Source organism: Camelus ferus, chromosome 29 (assembly GCF_009834535.1).
Source record: "Camelus ferus isolate YT-003-E chromosome 29, BCGSAC_Cfer_1.0, whole genome shotgun sequence".
NCBI classification, from domain to species: Eukaryota; Metazoa; Chordata; class Mammalia; order Artiodactyla; family Camelidae; genus Camelus; species Camelus ferus.
Window position 1 is genome coordinate 24934853 of NC_045724.1, and position 22515 is coordinate 24957367.

The 22515-nt window shown below is 47.0% G+C and overlaps 1 protein-coding gene across 6 annotated transcripts in view; it reads right to left on the reverse strand.

Moving 5' to 3' along the window:
• LYN (LYN proto-oncogene, Src family tyrosine kinase) overlaps window positions 1-22515 on the reverse strand; it is a 105756-nt gene that overhangs the window by 20948 nt on the left and 62293 nt on the right. For all 6 annotated transcript variants that reach the window (XM_032470296.1, XM_032470300.1, XM_032470299.1 and 3 more), the window contains 2 exons: window positions 13570-13752; window positions 12272-12348 (listed from right to left, as the gene is read on the reverse strand). In XM_032470296.1, coding sequence (XP_032326187.1) covers window positions 12272-12348; window positions 13570-13752 — 260 coding nt within the window. The remainder of the gene's footprint in view (window positions 1-12271; window positions 12349-13569; window positions 13753-22515) is intronic.

Genomic DNA, 22515 nt, shown 5'->3' on the forward strand with positions numbered 1-22515 from the left:
ACCAAACCAACAAAACCCCAGAAAACAACAGAAATGCCCATCAACAAGGGAGCAGTTAAACCACAGGACATCTACACAGGAGAATATTAAAAGGCTTTAAAAGAATGAGGAGGAACATTCTATACCAATAAGAGAAGACAACCAAGATAAATTAAGCTATAAAACTGCAACATACTACAAATTGGATAATTTCATCTGTGGTGGGGGGGAGCCAGAATCTACACTGGTATCTGTAAGGATGCATTAGAATTGTTAAAATTGGGACCAAGGAGTCGGGGTTAAACGTTTTAAATTTATAAGCTATGGTACAGTATGACTTTTCTTCTTTTTTAATCCATTATCAATACTACTGCTTTAAAAATCTCTAGGAAAATGAAATAAGACTGAAATATAGCACAAGAACGCACAAAATGCCTGTATCAGTCTGCCTTTGGAATCACAGAATTTGAGGGCTATTTTTTTCAATAATTTTATAATGAACACTCATTGATTTCTGGTAAGGAAAAAAAAATCTATTTTAAAAAATGAGATCTGATCTAGATTCACATCTTCCCAGAATTTCCCTGGGCGTGAATACTTGTTCTGTGCTATGTTTACCTGGAAAGACTTCCAGGATCATTCATGAAGTACATGCTCACATCTATAAAGTCGTAGCAGTACTGTCACAGTGAGTTAACAGAAGACAGCTGGGGGTGAGATTTAGGGTTCCGGTTACCTGTAGCTTGACGAGATTTGCTACGACCCGAGGACACTGCGATGCACTACAAGACCGCAGGCCAGTGTCCCTCTGAGGCAGGGTCTTCCATCAGCCTACGAGGACTGTCATTCACTCATCATCCATGTGCAGAAAGTACCCCCCGCCTGCGAGGAGCCTGCTCCCCGTGCACTGGGCAGCGACACACAGCCCGCCCTGCCCCGTGTGCTTACTTTCTGGGGGGGAAGATGGATAAATACACAACAGCAAATAGACAGACCTCGTGCCAGACAGCTAAGAAGTGAGGAAAATACACAGCAGGCACACGCACCATGTGCCAGCTCCGACAGAACACCCGCAAGAGCTTGAGTTCTGTTTGGGGGGAACAGTTCCCATGCAGAGCCTGAACTCCAGATCTGGAAATAATCTCCGACTCAGTCGTCCTGTGACAGCTGAGGAGGTCTGTAACGAGCTCTGGTCGAGCCCAAATATGCCGGAAACAGCCCTGCTACTACTTTTATTTGCACTTGAACCCTTTGGAAATGAGTTTGCAGAACAGCGAGTGTTTCCGAAGGGAGCCGGGAGGGGCAGGGTTGTTCTCTGTGGCTGTTCAGGTATTTCCTTGTCCTGAGGATGAGGGAGGGTGGTCCTTCGAGGACATCTGTTGCAGGGGCGGGGTGGGGGGGAATGGAGGCAGAGGTAGCTGGAGAGGGATGTGGAAGAAACGGGGGGGCTTTATTACAATTCCCATGGGGATGGCACAGAAATGAGCGGGAAACGTCAGTGCAGAATTTCTAGAACGGTGTCTTGAGAGGCAAGACGGGACAGGACCTGATGCGTAATGCAGGTGGCTGTCACATCAGGAAGGAGGATGTGTGACGGCTTCTCCTTCTCAGCGAGAGAGACAGCAGGTCATCCTCTGAGAGAGGGAAGGGGGAGGCAGGGCTTAGGTCTGGGGACAGAGGAGAAGGACAGAAACGGCTGTGCAGGAGTGTGTGTGTGGGGTCACTAGGCGCTCGGACACTGGTCTTGAAGAAGAGCCGGTACACCCCCTCAGCAGCAGCCACAGCTGGTGTGTGCATGTGGGGATGAAGCAGGTGAAGAGCTGATCTTGAGTAAGGTCCGTGCGACAGAGGGGACACAGAAGCCAGGTCAGCAGAGAAGAGAAACATGAGGGAGTGGAGGCGGGGGGGCAGGTGGGAGGTGGATGGACGGGAAATGCTGGGAAGGGGCAGGGACTGTTGGAGCCGGAGGAGTGGAGGGTGAGCCAGTCAGATGGGAGGCAATGGGCCGGGACGGGGATGGGGGCCAGCGATTACTGGTCATAACCACGGAGTGGCTCCGGGGGCGAGGACGGAATCCTGGGGGAGAGGAAGTCAAGAGACAGAGAGCCTGAGTTTGAAGGTCTGCCTGGATGCCCATCAACCATGGCAGGAGCATCAGGGGCTGGAGAGAGAGGGAGGTTGGGCAGAGGGCAACAATCAGAGGTGCCCAGGGACCCGAGGACCCTGCGGCCAGAGGGACGATGAGCTGACGGGCCTCAGAGCTGGGGTCGAGGGAGGGGGAGATGGAAGGGCCGGAAACAGTGAAGAGGATGGGCTAACACACGCCGCTGGGGCTGCCTGCTGGCGTGAGTGCAGATACAATCTTCACTCGTCAACGTGCAGGTAGGTCTGCCCCGCCAAGCACCACCCAGACAGCTACGTCACAGACCCAAGGAGATGTGGGGAGCACAGCGAACCAGAGCTGGAAACCCTGAGTTCTCCCAGCACAGCCCGCCAGCCCCGTCACCACTTGAATTCCAGCCCCATCACCTCCGTAGCTGGGGCAGCGCAGACAAAGGGCCCTCCCGGCGTCACAGGGAAGCCCACCCAGGAACCGGAATGACCCTACGAGAGGAGAACTTGCTCATTTTTAAATGTTCCCCAAATTAAATGCATCCGCCACCGGCTTCAGGGTTAAACACTTCGTTTATAATTTCTCCTCCCTCCTGGCCTTCCTTATCCCACAGGGAGCACACAACAAGGCAGCTTTGTCTTTTCACAAAGACCCAGACATTCTACTTCCTTCTTCCTTTCTCACTTTTATTTCAACCAATAACGTAAGTTTTGTGCAGAAAAGCAAACAGCTGGGGGTGAGGGGAAGAAGGAAAGTATCAGGAGAACATCTTATGGTTAAATACACCCGAATCGTGACCCAGAAAAACACGAAAAACACATGCTCTTCTAATGGCTTGTTCAGAGCTGTGTGAAGCAGAGAATAAAGGATCTGTTGTTTGAAACTGAACGTAGGCTGTCCCGGCTCGGGTCAACAGTCATTCAGCAAATATTTATAGAGCACCTACTGCATACAAGGGAGAACTCACCCCAACATTCACGCTGCAGCGCACGCGCTGAGAAAGGGACGGGAGGCAGAGAGAGACAGAGAGAGAGAGAGACTGAGGACCCGGGTGAGCGGCACAGAGGGGTGGTCTCCAGGAGTGGGCTTGGGAGAAACTCTACGACAGAAGCCTGGCGGGCGCCAGGCCCAAGGAAGGCAGAGGCTGGGGACCTGCGCGCACATGCCATCCGGAGTTTTGACAAGTGTGATGGAATCCACAGAAGGTGCTCATCAGCAGGGCTGCAGAATCTTCCAGCTGGAGAGAGACCTGGAGCAGTTAAATGCTTAGAGACAGGAGAGAGCAGTGGTTGCCAAGGGCCGGGGAGACCCAGGAACAGGCGTGAGCATTTAATTGTCCGGGAAGATGAAAACGTTCTGGAGGTGGATGGCGGGGGTGGTGGCCCAACAATGTGAACGCAGTTAACACCACTGAGCTGTACACTTAAAAATGGTCAAAGTGGAAGATTTTATGCTATGCGCATCTGACCACAATAAAAAATGCAAAACTGCATTTGCCCAGTTGGCCCCGCCTGCTTCATGGAGCTTGGAAAGAGGAAGCGAAAGAGGCCGGCGGCAGACCCAGTGTGTGCAGGGCTGCCAGGTAAAACACAAAGGGGTGTTTCTACTCACGGATTATTCGCGGTGTATCGAAAAGTCACATTTAACTGGACGCCCCGAGTGTCTGAAGCTGGCAGCACCAGGCAAGAGGCGCCGGCAAAGGCCAGAGGAGAGACGAAGGTGGGCGGAGGCGGGAGACACATTTAGGAAGACTATGGAGAGGGGTTGGTCCAGGAGCTGCCTGCTGCCCTGGGGGCTGGGAAGCCTGCGGGAGGGCTGCACCCTCGCCCTCTGGCCACTGCAGGGCTCTGGGAGCTGGAGGCTGGGCACCTCCTAGGAAGGGGCTGGGGGAAGGGGCAAGGCCATGGGGTGGCTCCCATGGCAGGGCTCCATGCGGCCTTGGGCACTGCCTAGCTATCCTCTGGTGGCCCCGTGCTCACCGTGGTGGCCCTCAGGCCCTCAGGCAGGACCCTAAGTTGACCACTGGGGCAGAGATCAGAGGTGAAATGCCAGAGAGGCCAGAAGCACAGCTGCCTGGAGGGTCACTGAGACTCAGCCCTGCTGTGCCGTGTGGGGGCTGCAAACCTGCCCGTGGAGCCGGGAACCAACCTGGCCCCGGAATCAACTCTGAAGACACCAAGGCTGCTCTGAAATTGGGCCAGGGGCTGCTTCTGGCGACTCAGTTTAAGACAAGCATTATATTGGAATTTATGTGTGCGCTGTAACACAAACATCTTGAAGCTCATGATCCGAGGTCAGGGGAAGAAACCTTCTTATACGGAAGGCTACAAAACCATGGTTTTTAAAAGACGGATCATTTAAAGGTCACTCAGAGTCATTTTATTTCATTTTTTTCCCCTGTGTAGAAAAAAATCAGTATAAACCTGCTTTTAAAAATTAGGACCACGGGGGAGGGTATAGCTCAGGGGCAGAGTGCGTGCTTAGCATGCAGGAGGTCCTGGGTTCAATCCCCAGTCCCTCCATTAAATAAAACTAAAATTACAAAAAAGGACCATGCAGATACACACCACTATCTATAAAATAGATAAACAACAAGGTCCTACCGTGCAGCACAGGGAACTACCTTGTAACAGCCTATAATGAAAAAGAACACGAAAAGGCATCTAGGTGTATAACTGACTCACTGTGCTGTGCACCAAAATTAACACAACACAACACTGTAAATCGACTATACTTCAAGTAAAAAAAAATAAGGACCAAGCAATTTCATTCAAATAATAACAGAAATCAGTTGTCGCCAGAGTGTGGCTGGGGGTGGGGTTGGGGGTAGGAACATGGTGGTTGGGGGGAGGGAGAAGGCCGAGGAGGGGATGGAGGAGGAAGAGGAGCCGGGTTTGGAGAGCGGGCTCTGGAGACAGGACAGGATACCAGGGTTGCGGAGCAGAGGAGGGGAGCCTGGAGCAGGGATGGGCCCAGCGCCTGGCTTCCACCTAAATCATGGCTGGAAACCGTCCAGCCAAGTTCTCCCAGGGAGTTCTTGTTGCAAAATCCAGAGCAAGTTTCTCCGTTCCAATCAGCCCTGCCTCCTCCTTGAGGACCACGTCCCTCGTCCCCAGGCTGGCCTCCCACCTGTCCCCTTTGGCCCTCTTCTGGGGGGCTCTGTGCCCCCACATCCCCTTAGGGACCTTGTCAACCGCTCCCCCTGCAAAGGGACCATCCACAGAGCAGCACCTAGAACTCCCTCCAGCTCACGCCCGCTTCCAAACCCCGGACCCTGCACTCAAGCACGTGACCACCTCGGACCTCTCGCCCCGGGCGTCCTACGACACTTCAACCCACACAGCAAAATCTATTTCCCTTGGTCAATGCCTGGCTCCCTGCAAACCCGGTGCTTACAGGGCCAACAGCTCAGCTGCCCGCCCAGACATCGGGTGTCCGGTTGGCTTCCTGCTTCTGCAGCCCGTGATGTGGCTGCTCCCTCTGCTGGGACCACGACCTCCAGCCCCTCTCCCTCCTCAACACATGGGCACACTGCCCAGGGCGACGTCCCACGTACAGAGCTCATCATACTCCTTCCTGCTTAGATCGTCGCCTTGAAGGAGCAAACTGCCACCAAGCAACCCGCCCCAGGTTCACGGCCAGGCTCTCACACCTGCCTCCCGCGGAGCACCAAGAAGCCACTGGGGGGAGGCATAACTCCCAGACTCAGCACAAACTCCCTCAGGTTTCAGGCCCCCAGACCAAGCTGCTCTTAGGTTTCGGGGGCCGGGTGCTGAGACATCTAACTCTGATGGAAACACTTCAGGATGACCCCTGTCCATGTCAGGGTGCCCCCTTTAAAAAGGGAGCTGGGACTGGAACACAGACATCCCCTCCCTCTTCCACCCACCTTTCCTAGTCTTGGGTTTAGAAAACAAAACAAACCAAATGACAACAAAAAACAGGGACAAAACAGAATCCTAGGCGCAGAGGAGCGCAGCGTCCCTGTGGTTCCTGCAGAGGTGGGCTGGAGACACAAGCGCGTGTCGCAGTAAATACAAACAGCACCTGCAGAGTCCTCAGAGGTAAATAAACACAAAAGCATAAAACCGTAACTCTCGAGAGACCGCTGGCTGAGTATAACCACCTTTCTGCTTTTCTCAAATACATTTTTCCGTTATCTACAGGAGTTTGCGCCTCCTGCATAACTCAGGCGTTGACAATACCTCCAATTTTCCTTAACGTCCACGTCTAGCTCTCAGTGTCCCTGCTCCCACTTTCTCAACACACCCCACCTGTAAATCCCCCACACCCCTTTTTTCTGCCCTTATGGACCAAGTCCACTCAGCCAGACTCCTCCCTACCTCCACCCCCCCGCCCCAGCTAGCAGGGCTAGCCTTGCCTCTCAGTGTTGCCTCCTCCAGGAAGCCTCCCCTCTCGCTGCTCCCTGCCCCACTGGGTTCCACCCTGCCTCCTCTGAAGACAGCCTGGGGCGCCCGTCCCACACAGCCCTTGCCTGGTCCCCAGCGTGCCGACCCCGGCCCGCCTGTTACTTTTCTGCCTCCCACACCAGGCCGTAAGCACCTTGAGGCGGATGCATCTGCCTCCTCCCACCCCTGGCACGTGCCTGGTTGTGCTCAGCACACGTGGCAGGGGTGGGGGACGAAGGGGCACACCAAGAGCGGGTGGACACACAGGGCAAGCGAACTGCGAGCTCAAGACAAAGATCAGTTGGGCTGACGCTCTGCAGTCCCCTTCAAGCGTGTCCACGTCCACTGTGAGCTCTGAGCCGCTGGTGATGAGCCCTGCCCGCTCCTACACTGCTTCAATTAGATTCTCGCCTTGCAGGTTCCCTGATGGGTATCTGAAGAGGAAGTTACTTTGTGACTTACAGTAATGCTGACCAGAAGTGGCCGCCCCTGGAAAAAAATCATACCCAGAAAAGGGGCAGGGCTGGCACGCAAACCCTAAGTCCCAGCAGCCGCCTCCATGAGCTGAAAGCTTCTTACTGGTGCTAGAAAGTTTTCCAATCAAAATTAAAACAAGAAGGGGGATAGCTCAGTAGTAGAGTGCGTGCTTAGCATGCATGAGGTCCTGGGTTCAATCCCCAGTCCCTCTGTTGAAAAATAAATAATTAAAAAAAATAGATGAATGAATGAATAAGCAAATGAATGTAATTGCTCCCCCCCCAAAACAAAAACAAAAACAAAAATTAAAACAAGAAGAACTTCCTCTTTATTTGCTGTTAAACAACCAGTCATGGTTCCTCTGCTTAAACATTTAAACACCCCCACCGCCCAACAGCCAAAAAAAAAAAGAGTTCCTGTTTTACACTATTTTTAAATGACAGTTTCCTATTCTTTCAAATTTTTCAGAAGGAAACTGCATATGATCCAGTTTTGCAATTCTGCCAGTAACTCTGCTTTCATTTGTCCATTTTGTAAGTTTTCAGGGCTGAACTTTAAGCCTCAGACAAAATTCACTGTTCCAGGAAGATAACAGCGCGTTTACATGCCTGACACTGGGTACTACATGTATGTGATGCATTCATTTCCCCTTATGAAGAGCAATGTCAAAGTCTTATACCCCTTCATCTGGATACACTTAAAAGCATTAATTGTAACTCTGGGGTGATAATTCACGTAGATACTCTAAGTAGGAGGAGATTTTCGAGGTCACGGAACAGTAGCGCCAAGGCTATGGGAAAGCTAACCTGTGGCCCCTCCTTTCACAGATGAGGACACAGGGTCTACAGGATGATTTTCCCCAGGCTGGTCCAGGTTTTCTGACTCCTGGCTTAATGCTTTCCCCACCATTAACATCATCAATAGCTCCATTCACAAAATGACACTGATGTTTCTCATATTCTGGAGAAAGAGAAAACACTATGTCTGTAAGATATTTTATATTGGGGAAGGCTTCCAAGCTGTGGTTCCCCCATGATGCGCACTGGGGACCTCATATCCTGATGGCCATGTGACCTTTTCAGCCAGGGTGGTACCCAGCTCAGATGATTTTGTGGAATTAACTGTCTCTGCAGTGCTGGCCGTTTCCCTCTGGAGGAGGCTCTTGGGCTTCAAAGAAGAACTGGGAACGCGGTCATGCGTGAAGAGCTGAGATTAAATACGAAGTGGGGAGGGGACCTGGCCTCCAGGATGAAATGCAAATCAAGTCTGTCCCCTGAGGTTTCCACTCGTCGCTGCCTCTGACTCAAAATCTTGATGTAATTCTCCTTCCAGTTTAGGTAAATTAAATGCGATGACACCATCACTGAAGGGTTAATGTTAATAAAGCTTTTGAAAAATAAAGTACTTGCTTCACCCTGATGTTTTGGGGAGTGGGATGTGGAGGAGCGCCTTGAGCTGGACAACGAGGCCCTGGCTTGTCTTTTAGATTCTTTACAGGGAGACAGAATGAGACCCATGTCTGATGGTAGTGGCAAATACTCTAGAAACTTCAGCAGAACAGCCAGCTCCAGACACCTCAGATCCCATTTACCTCCAACAGACTGGTGGGTTCCAACTGAGAGTTATTATAAGGGAGCCCTAGTCTATATGACATTTTCTCAGCCAAAGGCCTTCCTACTAAACAGGCTGATCATCAAATGACCACAGACTGAGGTTTCCTACCAGCCTTATTTTTCCAATTTCCAATTAAATGTGGCTTAAACTTCAACACTAGGGGGCAAAATATAATCACTGTGTGATGGAAAGATCTACATCTTGGCAACAGAGAATGTTTTTGGAAAAAAACCACACAAAATATATCATTAATTCTGATAATCATAATCACAAAAGAGGGAAATGCTATCAGCATAGTGTTGGGTGTGAAATGATTGCAGGGCAACTGTGATCATGGGATGACTGTGGGGTACAGGGGAAAGAACCAGTTACCTGGAGTCAGAAGACCCAGGGTGGAGCCCAGCAACTCTCCCCACTGGTCTGTAACCTTGGACAGGTCCCAGGTCACCTCCTCATTTGTAAAAAGCATTAAATAACAATATAAATGCACCCAAGGTCATTGGGCTCAACTTAAATGATGGAGACCGAAGTGCTTTATCAGCTAGAAGGGGCGAAAGAAATGCACTTGTTGCCAAGATTATTATAACACCTTTGTCTTCCCCGTTTTCCACGGCAGTTTTACCCACACGTAAATGTCCATTTCATTTTTCGGTCCCTTTTGCACTTGAGGGACGCAGCCTCCAAAGACTGAAAAAGGCTTTGGTTCCCTTGACCTGAATTACAGGATGATTCCTCTGACCTCCACAATGCAACTGTGACTTCCCCACTTCTTTCTCTTCTCCATTTGTCAAGTCTACAATTCTATTTCCGCTTCTGCTGAAGGAAATTCCCACAGATTTCACCCCTTCCTCCTCCAAGTTCACTTTTCTTCTCTCACATGAGGCAAAGGCTGGAAGGGAATCAGGCCAAGTCACTCTGCTTTGAAAGTATCCAACTTCCTTTGCAAAGAGGTCACTTTCCTATTTCAGCACAAAAAGCACAAATGGCTTCATTTAACACAAGAAGAAAAGCACCGCACAGAGCTGACAGCCTCATTCTCCATTAAAAGGGGAGGAAGGCGGTGGGGCGGTGGGGGGGGGTGCTAAGAGATGGGCTGGGGAGTGAGGCTCACACTTGGGCTCCAAAGAGCCTTTTAGGACTAACTCATCCTGAGACAGGAAGTGATGAAATGAAGCCCCCACATGAACCGAGAGGCCATCACGTGCCCTCACCCACTTCCTGTCTCGACTGGCACTGGGAGAATCGGGAGGGGGAAGTGGAGGGGAGGGCAGGGGGTCAGTGGTAAGGAGAGGGAAGAAGAGGCCATGTGAGAGCCTGGGAAAAGTCCCAAGGCTGCCCCTCACACCTCCCCCACCACGTCCCTACTCTTCCGGGGCTGCGAGTAAGTAAACGGGTTTATTTCTAATCTGTCTCCCACTGCAAAAAACTGCTGAGTTTAACTATGTCCTCTTGTGAACACTCAAGTTCCCGAATCTCTGATGCTACCGCCGATGCCAGTGAAAGGAAGAAAGTGTAAACACGTTGCACAGACTACTCATTGTTCGACTTCAAATACCACCAGGACCCACACAGTTCTGCTGCTTTCCCGTTTCCACTGTCACGGTCACGAGCAGGAGAAGCGTGGGAAAGCCTGGACTATCAGGCACCAAATTGCCCTCTACCGCCTCGGGCCGGCTTTGTTAGTATTCACCATCCGGAGTCATTCACTGCGGGAAAGCGGCAACGTTAGCCACTGGCGCACGATGGGGAGGAAAAGGAGAAAAACATCCAGAGATGCCTTTCTTTGTCTGGAGATCATTTCAGAAAGGTACCCGGAGGAGGCGCGCGGGGTAGCACCCGAGGGAAGGGATGGCGTCGCAGTGGGACGGGCAGCGGGTGTGGTTAGCGGGGAGGATGTGTGAGGTAAGCGGTCTTGGGCTGAGGCGGAGGCGTCAAGGCCCCACCCTTGTTGCCAAGGTTCAGGCCCCTCCTCATGTTGTCAGTAGTTTAATAAGAAAAGCCACCAGCAGATGAAACGGGATAATTAAGGGGCAGCAGGAGGTCTCACGAGCGCCCCCTTGAGGGATGGGCTGGGGAAGGGTCGGGGTGAGGTTTGCTCCCTGAACAAAGATGGAGCCAAAAGGAGATGGAATTCTCTTGTAAAGACGGTGAGTTTTGTGCTGCTTAGGGACTTCGTGGGTGCTGCTGACCTGGTGGCCCTCCCGCAGACGCTCAGCACTCCATGCACTGAAACTAGATGTTGCACCTTTACTGCAATGACGGGGGCCGTCGTCCCCAAGTTTTCCCAGGCGTCCAGCAGCAGCCTCTGAAGTGCCGTGTCCACGCCAGCTCGTGTGACTTAATCCCCACAACAGCTTCCTTGAAGCAGCAAGGACCATTCCCAGTTGACAGGAGAGAAAACTAACCCACGGAGGCGAAGGCCCTGCTGACAGTGGCGTGGCCACCGAGCGGCAGGGCCGCGGGGCAGACCCGGTCCAGGGCGCTGGACTCCAGTTCCGCCCACACACTCTCCTGCACAGCGCGGGTTCTATCCCTGCTTCCTCCACGCGCTCCACCTGTGGGCTAAATCATTCCTTTGGCCTCATCTTCCTGGGAAGGACTTACCAATTCCCCAACTTTTAAAAGACGGTCTGAGGAAGGAATGGGTAAGGAACGAGGACCATTAAGACCTGCCTGTTCCAGAACTTCCAGAAATCTCCTGTGCTACTTTGGGCTATCAAAGCCTTCCCAACAGAAACCACCCGTGACCCATACTGAGAAACAAGCAAGGAGCCGAACGTGACTGACTAAGGGACACAATGAAACCACTGAACGTCAGTAGCGGGGCACCCTTCACGTGAGCATTTCCTTGGGACCCCAGGCACGGTCCTGGGTTTCCGGATAACTTCCCTCTCCTGTGAAGTACACTTCAGAGAACACGATTCCAAAGTAAACACATTGGCAACAAATGCTATGAATGAATGTTTCCCAGAATCCCAAAGACACACCCAACAAGGAGGAGTGAAAGCGGGACAGAGCAGGGAAGGAAGACAGTTCTCTGTTTTCAGGAACACCGAGGGCTTAAAGCGTCAGTACTTTAGATCAGGAACTCAGCTGCACACGCGCATCACTTAGAAGGTGCTGGGCTTCATTACTATATATAAAATAGAGACACAACAAGGACCTCCCGTAGAGCACAGGGAACTATACTCAACTTCTTGTAATGAGCTGTGATGGAAGACAATCTGAAAAAATCTATGTGTAGGTATGTGTATGACTGAATCATTTTGCTGTACACCTGAAACTAACATTGTAAATCGACTACACTTCATTAAAAAAAGAAGAATGAAAAAAAAGATGCTATGCCTACACCGCGTGGAACTGCTCCTCCAAAACGCAGTGCACAGTGATTGGTTCAGGGGCGCTGTTTCTTACCTCTTGTGCGGAAATGGATACAAGTCTAAGGAGGCGGACCTGGGTCAGAGACGAAGGCACCCGGGTCAAACCTCGCCATGGGCACACTCGCTCCAAGTGAAGCCCCCATCACTGCCTCCAAGGACACGTCCTTTGGAAGGCCTTTCTGTCGCCACCACCACTGGGAAACCCTCAGCGCCAACGCCTTCTCCCCAGACAATGTCACCCTGAGTCAGAAGCAGGGAGGTTTGCAACCTGACCCCAGGCCGGCGTTTTCATACGTCACCTGAGCAGAGAAGTCGATCAGCTTCGGAAGCAGCACTTTGCCCCCCTCATCGCTCTTCAGGAAATCCAGCAAACTGCCTGTTGGTAGAGTAAGAGCGCGTTAGTGCAGTTCAAACACACAAGAGAAAATTCCAAACAAAATTCAAGTGATCCTTTGTGATTAAGAACACTATTAGTGGGGGACAGGTAATAGCTCAGTGGTACAGTGCATGCTTAGCACACACAAGGTCCTGGGTTCAATCCCCAGTGCTTCCATCAGAAAATAATAAAATAAATAAAATTAAATTATTAAAAAAAGAATACCATTAGTTAATTAATCCAAGAAATATTTATGGAATTCCTGCTTCAGCGTCTGGTCCTGAGTCTGGTTTCTGGGCTAAAACAACCTAAATGATGCGGCTTTTTTTTTTTTTTTTTAACAATGTCCTTGTTTGGAAGAACTCTGAGTGATTAATATTCTGAAATAGTAACATATTAAATAAGAAAATGTAATAATCCTCTTTCTAACCTATTCAGCTATGACATCACACTACTCTCCATTCTGCATGAGATGATTACTAAATCTGGGCTACGGCTTATGATTCTTTCCTTCCTTCATTCCTTCTGAAAATTCTGATTCTCTAGAAGTCATGAGGTGGTTTGTTAGTATCTCTACCGACCCGAAGGGAGAAGGACGGTGAGTCAAACTCCTTCATCTGAAGGTGACCACAAATGTTGCTTAAAACCTCTTCTTCAGTGACTCTGTGATTACACGGGAATTCCACCTTGACAAGTTTTTAAATTATGAACATTTCTCAGTCACACCCTGAACACTTAGATAGTGCTAAGCGGAAAATGAACTGGCTGTGGAATGCTGAGAACTCACATTTTGAACACATTACAATAATACCTTATTTGAAATGCATATTTATTTATTTGACGACCATTTACTGGGGGCCTACTAGGTGTGGGGTACTACTCTCGGGGCTGTTCTGTGTGTAAATGGAGACAAGTGCAGAGAAACGAGGACGAGGATACATCACTTTGACAACAGATGCCGTCCAATGAGGTGGTTTGTGAAAATGCTTAGTGTTCCTGTATTTTCTGATTTTTTTGGGGTGGTGAGCATGCTGGTTTACGATTTATAATTTAAATATAAATATAATTTATAGTCATTGTATTCTAAACATGAATATAATTTTTAATTTGAGTATTCTCTGGACATTAGAGGTCTTCCTTTGCAAGCCTGGGGCGGGTGGGGCGGGGGGCTCACCCTCGGCCATGTACTCGGTGATGGGGGCGGGTGGGGCGGGGGCTCACCCTTGGCCATGTACTCGGTGATGATGTAGATGGGCTCCTCCTTGGTGACCACGGCGTACAGCCGCACCAGTTTGTCGTGCTGCAGGGTCTTCATGAGGTTTGCTTCCTCCAGGAAAGCCTGCACAGACATAGTGCCTGGTTTCAAGGTTTTTACGGCCACCTTGGTACTATTGTTGTAGTAACCTAGGAAGGGAAAAGAAAAGAGGCCACGCTTTATCAAACCAAAACACCAAAAACATCCTGCAGAGTTTGAGGAAAATTTAGTTATAGGTAGAAAAAACTTCTAAACTCTCTAGAATGTTCAACAGTATCTAAAACTCTGTATATGTGACATTAAGGGGGGCTGAGTAAAGGGTGTATGCTCTTCCCCCCAAACCTAAAATTATTCTAAAATCAAAAGGTTTTTTAAATAAAACAATAGTAAAATCCCATATGCACTCCACCATTTTCTCTAATTAGTTAGATTTCCTCTAATTAATAAAATGTTCTTTACCCAAGACCAAAAAAAAAAAAAAAACCACCCCACACCATAATTCTACATACTCTTACACACCCGCACACACTGACAATGATCTGGAAGAAAACACACTAAAATACACAGGGCACCAGCTATCTCCAGTCGTGCAATTATGAGTGATTTTAATTTTGATCACCCTACCTTGGTGATTATGATTACATACTATTCTATAATCAGAAAAGAAACTTTGCACTTGAAAAAAATTATTTACTCTAACTTTGACGTACAAACAATACTCTAGGATCAAATAAGCATTCTCCAAAGTTTTCTAAGAGACGTGGATGCGGGTGATGCTGGGGGAAGGAAGGGCTCAGGGCTGAACCTGCCGGGGACCACTGCCCACGGCGCCCGCGCCACCCCGGAGACACTGCAGAAGCACAGAGAGCCCGTCAGTGAAGATGCCTGTCCCACTCGGTCAACCTCAGCATTTCCCATGCTTCCTTGACCACAGAAGACTTCTTCATGTACCTTTTCAAGCCCCACGGAATCGCACCTGGGGAAATACTGCCCCCTTAATGCAGTTCCCCCAAGGCACCGCTTTTCTGGGAAGTTTGAGCTTGATTTTCTCCTGGGAAAGCCTTTTCTCAGTGGTTTGCAAAGCAGAACTACAGAAAAATCACACGCCCCTTTCCTTTCCTTTCTGTTTCCACAGTTCTCTAGCGAGTGCAGAAGCAGGTGAGGAGGGAGTGGCAGCCGGTCACCACCGCGAGTCACCCTGCTGGCTACCTCGACCTGGTGTGTTACAGCTCGGCAGCACCTGCCCCAAGAAACACACAGTCTAAGAAATGGTGATGTGAACGTGTTCAGTCCCTTCTCCAGGTCACATGTTACCTGCTACGCACAGCATATACTCAGGGAAACTGAGAATGATGCTCTCGGGTGGCAGGATCTGGGCCGCTTTTACTTTCTTTTGTTCCTTTCTCTTTTGATTAAATTTGTGAATAAGTATGTATCTTTTTTTTACAAAAGGAATTTTTTTTCTTATTTTTTATTGTAGTGTAGTTGATTTACAATGTTAGTTTCAGGTGTACAGCAAAGCGATTCAGTTAGACACATACAGACATATGTATTTTTAGTTTCTTTTCCATTACGGCTCATTGCAAGAAATTGAATATAGTTCCCTGTGCTCTATAATATGTCCTTGTTGTTTGTCTATTTTATATACAGTAATGTGCATCTATTAATCGCAAACTCCTAATCTATCCTTCCTGTCACCTTTCCTCCTGGTAACCACAGTTTGTTTTCTATGTCCATGGGTCTGTTTCTAGTTTGTAAATATAATTTGTATTTTTTTTTGATTCCATATAAAAGTGACATCATATAATATTTGTCTTTCTCTGTCAGACTTAGTATGATAATCTCTAGGTCCATCCTTGTTGCTGCAGAGGGCATTATTTCATTCTTTTTAATAGCTGAGTAATATTCCACTACATACATACATATATATGTATGTATATATATGCCACAACTTCTGTATCCATTCAGCAGTGTAGGAGGGTTCCAAAAGGAATTATTTTTACAAAGAAAAGGGAGTATGTTTCTACTTCTACACTTTCAAATGAGCAAGAAAAAGTGTTAGTATACAGCTAACAAGCAACTTAATTTTTCTTCTGATCCTTAATACTGATTTTTCAGCTAAAATTTTTCCTTTTATATTCCCCTTTGATTTGTACCTAGTAGCAGTGTCCTACAGAAAAATGAAGAATGAGGTACATAAAATAAAGTAACTGTTACAACATATGGCTAAGACAGTAATGGAAAGCTTACAAAACACTGCCCTAGGTCATTTTCAAAAGCCACAACCTACCTGAAACAATGGAATCAAGAATATATTAAACTGATTTTCCATCTAAGTGCGCAATTACAAACAATAGGATCTTTCCTATGCCTCTTAAAAGTAAATTTAAGGTAAATTCCACCAACAAAAGTCCTTTAATATTATCTGACTCAAGAAGTTTCCATTGTAAATTTATTTAAAAGTTCAGAAATGTACCCATGGCAGCACATAGCAAGATGTAACAAGAAAATACATCTTCTCTGGAGAAAAGGGAACCCTCCTGCACTGTGGGAATGTAAATGGCTGCAGCCACTACAGAGGACAGTATGGAGGTTCCTTAACATTAAAAATAGAGTTACCATATGATCCAGCAACCCCACTCCTGGGCATGTATCTGGAGAAAACTCTAATTCAAAAAGACACATGCACCCCAATGTTCATAGCAGCACTATCTACAGTAGCCAAACATGGAAACAACCTAAATGTCCACTGACAGATGACTGGATAAAGAAGATGAATGGATCAGCCATAAAAACCGACACCATAACGCCATTTTCAGCAACATGGATGCTCCTGGAGAATGTCATTCTAAGTGAAGTAAGCCAGAAAGAGAAAGAAAAATACCGTATGAGATTGCTCATGTGTGGAATCTAAAAAAAAAAAAAACACAAAACAAAACAAAAAAACAAACAAAGCATAAGTACAAAACAGAAATAGACTCACAGACATAGAATACAAACTTGTGGTTGCCAAGGGGGCAGGGGGTGGGAAGAGATAGACTGGGATTTCAAAATTGTAGAATAGATAAACAAGATTATACTGTATAGCACAGGGAAATATATACAAGATCTTATGGTAGCTCACAGAGAAAAAAATGTGACAATGAATATGTATATATTCATGTATGATTGAAAAGTTGTGCTCTACACTGGAATTGGACACAACATTGTAAAATGATTATAAATCAATAAAAAATGTTAAAAAATCCTAAAAAAAGATGAATGGATAAAGATATATAAATATATATAAAATGGAATATTTCTCAGACATGAAAAAGAATGAAATAATGCCATTTGCAGCAACATGGATGGACCTAGAGATTATCAGATAAGTGAAGTAACTCAGACAGAGAGAGAAAAACAGCATATGGTATCACTTATATGTGGAATCTAAAAAAATTGATACAAATGAATTTATCTACAAACCAGAAACAGACTTACAGACATAGAAAACAAACTTAAGGTTACCAAAGGGGAAGGCAGGGGGAAGGATAAATTAGGAGTTTGGGATTAACAGATACAAACTACTATATGTAAAATAGATAAATAACAAGGACCTACTGTACAGCACAGGGAACTACATTCAATATCTTGTAATAACCTATAATGAAAAAGAATATATACATGTATAACTGAATCACTGTGCTATACACCAGAAACTAACATTGTATATCAACTAGACTTCAACAACAACAACAAAAACACCCTCTTTGATACATATAACTGACAAAGTACTAGTGTCCAGGATATATAAAGAATTCCTACAAATCAATAAGAAAAGTAGAAAGATAGGCAAAGGCTTGGATGGGCATTTTAGAAAGGAGAAATCGTAATGACTAACATGCTTGTGAGATCTTATTAGTAATCAGGGAACTGCAAGTAAACCCGTAGGGAGAGACCAGCATCCAGCAAGACCAGGATTACAAAGTGTGACAATCTTGAGTGCAGGTAGCGCCAGCCCCTCGGCAGGGGAACAGGGGCAGCTCCTGCAGGCCCTTTCCTGGGCTCTTTTCTGAGCATCACTGAAATTCAGTTGTAAAGCTTCTGCCTTCAAAAGCATCCTCAAGGGATGTTGACAGAGCAGCCTCCTTGCAAGTGCAATTATCTTGAGTGACCATCCCCATGGGCTGTGCCAACATGGGGACCACATCCACCCAGGCACCACTCTGGTGTCAGGAAATGGAACACTGCGACCCCTTGTGCATCACTGGTGAGAGTCTAGCCCAGACAAGCGCCCTGGAAACTAAGCTAGCAGCATTTAGTAGAGTTGAAGATTCATACACCTGTGGTCCAGCAAATCCACTCCTGGTCATCTAGAGGAACTCACATACCCCTGCACCAAGCAGCTCAGAGATGCTCACAGCAGCATCGTTCATAGCCGCCAAAACCATCAATGCCAACTCCATTGATAAAGAGTGAGAAACAGGTAGGATTCATTTATATAGAGTTCAGAAACAAGCAAAATGAACCTACATTGTGTAGGGACGCACACACATCCCCACATACAAGGGTAGGAGAACTACAAAGAGACATCAGGAAATTGTCACAAAGGTTAGAATAGCAGCTGCCTTCGGGGCAGGTGGGGTTATGGTTGGGGAGGGGTAGGTGGGGGCTTCTGGGTGTGATCGCAGGAGTCACCACACAGGCTTTCATGCTGTCATTAGCTGTGAACTTGAATTATGTAACTTGGTGTGGTATGCACTTTTCTGTCCGCTTGTTACAGTACATAGCAACAAAGGAGAAAGAAACAAAATGAGTCTCCTTCTGTCATCATAAGAGCCTGGGGACCTGCTGAGACTTCCACGTAACATAAAATTATGGGAGGGGGCAGGGTATAGCTCAGTGGTAGAGTGCGTACTTAGCATGCACGAGGTCCTGGGTTCAATCCCCAGTAAAATAAAATAAAATTATGGATAAAGGATGAAGGAAAAAAAAATGCTTTCCAAGTGTAGGGGAAAAAATGATCCGGAAATACTGCAGCTGCTAAAGATATTTAAAATGCTGATAAGGAGCCGGAGATCACAGTGAATAAAACAGCTGTGTCACACAGCGCCAGAATGGCAGCAGCTTCCGTTCGATGGTCCCCGAGGGCTGGGGTTTTTGAACAACAGGGCAGGTTTCCATTTGCGTTAAAGGCACGGTTTTTATTCAGCGCTAAGGATCGACTGGTCCTTTACCAAGCTATTCCCCAGCAGTGTGCAGGCTCAGCGAACGCAGCCACAGAGACTGGGGTTGGCACTACAGATGGAAACGTGATCTTTCAAAAAATCTTTTGAAGGTGGTAAGTAATTCCTCCTGGGATGCCACCCTGCCACAGGTAAAGAAAGCCGATGTGACAATTTAGGAAAGTCCAACTCCAGCTGTGACCGGCTTGTTAAGAAGTGCCTAACTTACTATCGCAAAATGGAGAGTGGTTTTACAGAAAAGATGCGTGTACTTGATTTTCAAAGTCGGCTGGTGGTTAATCTCAGTGCAGTTGGCTCCAGTGAAAATTTATCACGCAAAATCAATTCAGAATAAGTTTACTTTCTTTGACAAAGTCTCTTTAGAGACCGACTGGTAACAGGAAACATTATCCCCTCACGTCACGGATGGGTCAGTTCCCTTGGAATCCAACAACCCGTGGAGGAAAACGTGTCACCAAGCCAGATGCCAAAGGATCACAGGGACAAGAGGAAACAGCTTGAGGGAGACACTCCTCTCTGTTATCCCTAACCCCCTGCTCCCCCCGAACAGGCCACTTCCTAGTATTTGTCCACTGTGCTTCAGGCCAAAAGAATCCAGACCACAACATGCGACTGGTAGTCAAAGAACCATTTCTCACGCTTGTGAAAATCTTCTCTCGCTTGGTTAACAGGGACACAATTTCTAATTTGTTGTCCGTTTTCTATCGATGAGAAAAGCTAGCCCACTTATCCCTTGAGACGTTGTGCAGACCTGGCTATACACCTGGTCCTCAGTCAGGATGAGATGTCCAGACACACGGGGAGGGGGGCATCCTTAGACCCCTGGTTCGCGGCATCATCACCCATCACTGTTCTTCTGGTTGGATTCCCCAGACACACGGGGAGGCGGGCATCCTTAGACCCCTGGTTCAGTGGCACATCACCCATCACTGTTCTTCTAGTTGGATTCCCCATCTTCCTCTGCTTGATGCATGTGACATATTGACATGATTTCAACAGCTAAGGAGGAGGTCCCTGGCTGGCACCAAATCACAGAACCATATCCACAAAAGATCCCAGGGCAAAATCTCCTACTTCTTTCCTTTTCTCCTCTTTATTTTCCTTCCTTGCTATCTTCCTTCTTTCTTTCCTTTCTTCCCTCCCTCCCCTCCCTTTCTTCTTTTCCGTCTTTAACACAAAACTAAAAGGAGAAAAGCACAACTGAAAAAACAACTATAGGGGGAGGATGCAGCTCAGTGGTAGACTGTGTATGTAGCACGCACGAGGCCCTGGGTTCAGTCCCTGGCACTCCACTAAAAAGCAAAAAATAAATAAACCTAATTACCTCCCCTCCAAGGAAAAAATTTTTTAAATTATATGGAAATTCAAATGACATAAAGTAGCCAAAACAATTAAAAACAAAATTAAAAAACTGTCAATATTAATATCCTAGCAGTGATATTACACTATAGTTTGGCAAGATGCTACTGTTGGGGGAAACTGAATAAAGACTACACAGGGTTTCTCTGTATTATCTCTTCTATATATGTGATAGCTTTATTAAAGCATAATTCAGATAGCATATCATTTCCCCATTTATAGTACACAATTCATCAGATTCTGTATCTTCAGATTGGTGGGACCAGCACCACAATCCACCACTGAACTTCTTCATGGCCCCCAAAGAAATTCCGTACCCAACAAGCAGTCACACCCCATCCTCCCAACCCCCTACCTGAGGCAACCGCTCATCTACTTCGTCTCTACAGACCTGCCCATTCCAGCCTTTTCACATAAATGGAGTCATGTCATACATGGTCCTTTGTGTCTGGTTTCTTTCATTTATCATCGTGGTTTCAAGGGCCATCCATGTTGTAGCATGTGTCTTTTTACTGCTAAGTAATATTCCATTGCATGGATATACCACATTTTGTTTATCCATTCACCAGCTGATGGATATCTTGGTTATTTACATTCTTTGGCTATTGTGAATAATGCTCTTATGAACATCTGTGTAAAAGTGTGTGAGCACACGTTTTCATTTCTGTTTTGTTTCTGACAACTGCATGTGAATCTTTAATGATCTCAAAATAAAAAGTTTAATTAAAAAAAAAAACAAGACACAGCTTATGCTGAGTGGGGAAATCCCGGGTAATTTCTCTCTTCTGTTTCATAAGTCTTTGCTCTAATTTACCAGACTATCTTTATAATAATATTAAAAATTTAATAATAACAATAGTTCTTAAATGCTGTCAGCTGGATTAAGTGTTTACCTGTACCACCTCATTCAGTTTCTACACCGCCCCTAAAAGCTAGGTTCTATTACAACCCCCATTTCAGATGAGCTTCTGCTGTCTCTCTTTTAAAACATTATTAGCAAATCAAACAAATGACCTAATTTTAAAAATGACCAAAGAACTTGAACAGACATTTCTCCAAAGAAGACACAGAAATTGCCAATAAATGCATGAAAAGATGCTCCACATTACCAACCATTAGGAAACGCAAATCAAAACCACAATGAGACACTACCTGACATCCAGTAGGATGGTGACTATAGACAAAAAACCCACCAGAAAATGAGAAGTGCTGGTGATGTGGAGAAACTGGAGCCTTTATGCACTGCTGGTGGGAATGTAAACTGGTGCGGCCACTATGGAGGACAGTGTGGAGGTTCCTCAAGAAATTAAACACAGATCTGCCATATTATGCAGCAATTCCACTCCTGGGTATATACCCAAAGGAACTGGGAGCAAGGTCTCAGAGACCGCTGTGTGCGCATGTTCACGGCAGTGTCATTCACAACAGACAAAAGGCGGAAGCTGCCCAAGTGTCCATCAGTGGATGAACGGATAAACAAAATCCATTGTTTATGAATCACTATGCGGTAATCTATACACTGTGTAGTTCACATTCAATGGAATAACGTTCAGCCTTAAAATGGAAGGAAATTCTGACACATGGACGAGCCTGGAGGACATCATGCGAAATGAAACAAGCCAGTCACACACACACACAAAGACATACACGGTATGATTTCACTTATTTGAGATTCCTAGAGGAGTCACATTCATAGAGAAAGACAGTAGAATGGTGGTTACCTGGGGCTGGGGGCGGGGGGAGGGGAGTTGTTCACAGTTTAGAGACCCAGTTCCGCAAGATGGAAGTTCTGGAAATTGGTTTTACAATGTAAAAATCTACACCAGAGCTGAACTATACATTTAAAAATGGTGAAGGTGGTAAATTTTACGTTATATGTATTTTAACACACACACACACACACACACACACTCAACAAATCTATACAAATGATGAATTTGTACGAGATTTTCACCCTCTTTCAAATACTCTAAATAAGAAGTGACACTCTGGATGGACCAGCTGCATGTTTTCCAACGTCCCATCCTCCTCTCCTCTAAGCCTCAGGTTCTCCCGGGCAGAACCTGGGGCCACGGTAAATACAAATTGTTGAAAATCAGTGTCAGCATCCCACACGTGGCGCAGCGGAAGGCCGGGGAAGGGTGGAGGTGGGCAGGAGGACGTCGCGTATCTGGAACCGGAAGCAAAGAGGTTTCCTCAGTCCCAGGATGGACCGAGGTGCTTGAGCTCCAGGTGACAATTCAGCACAGGGTTGAGCCACTGAAACTGGCTCTGAGGCTCAAGGCTGAGCAGCAGTTCTTCTGGCTGTCCCCTCCGCCCCAGCACCCC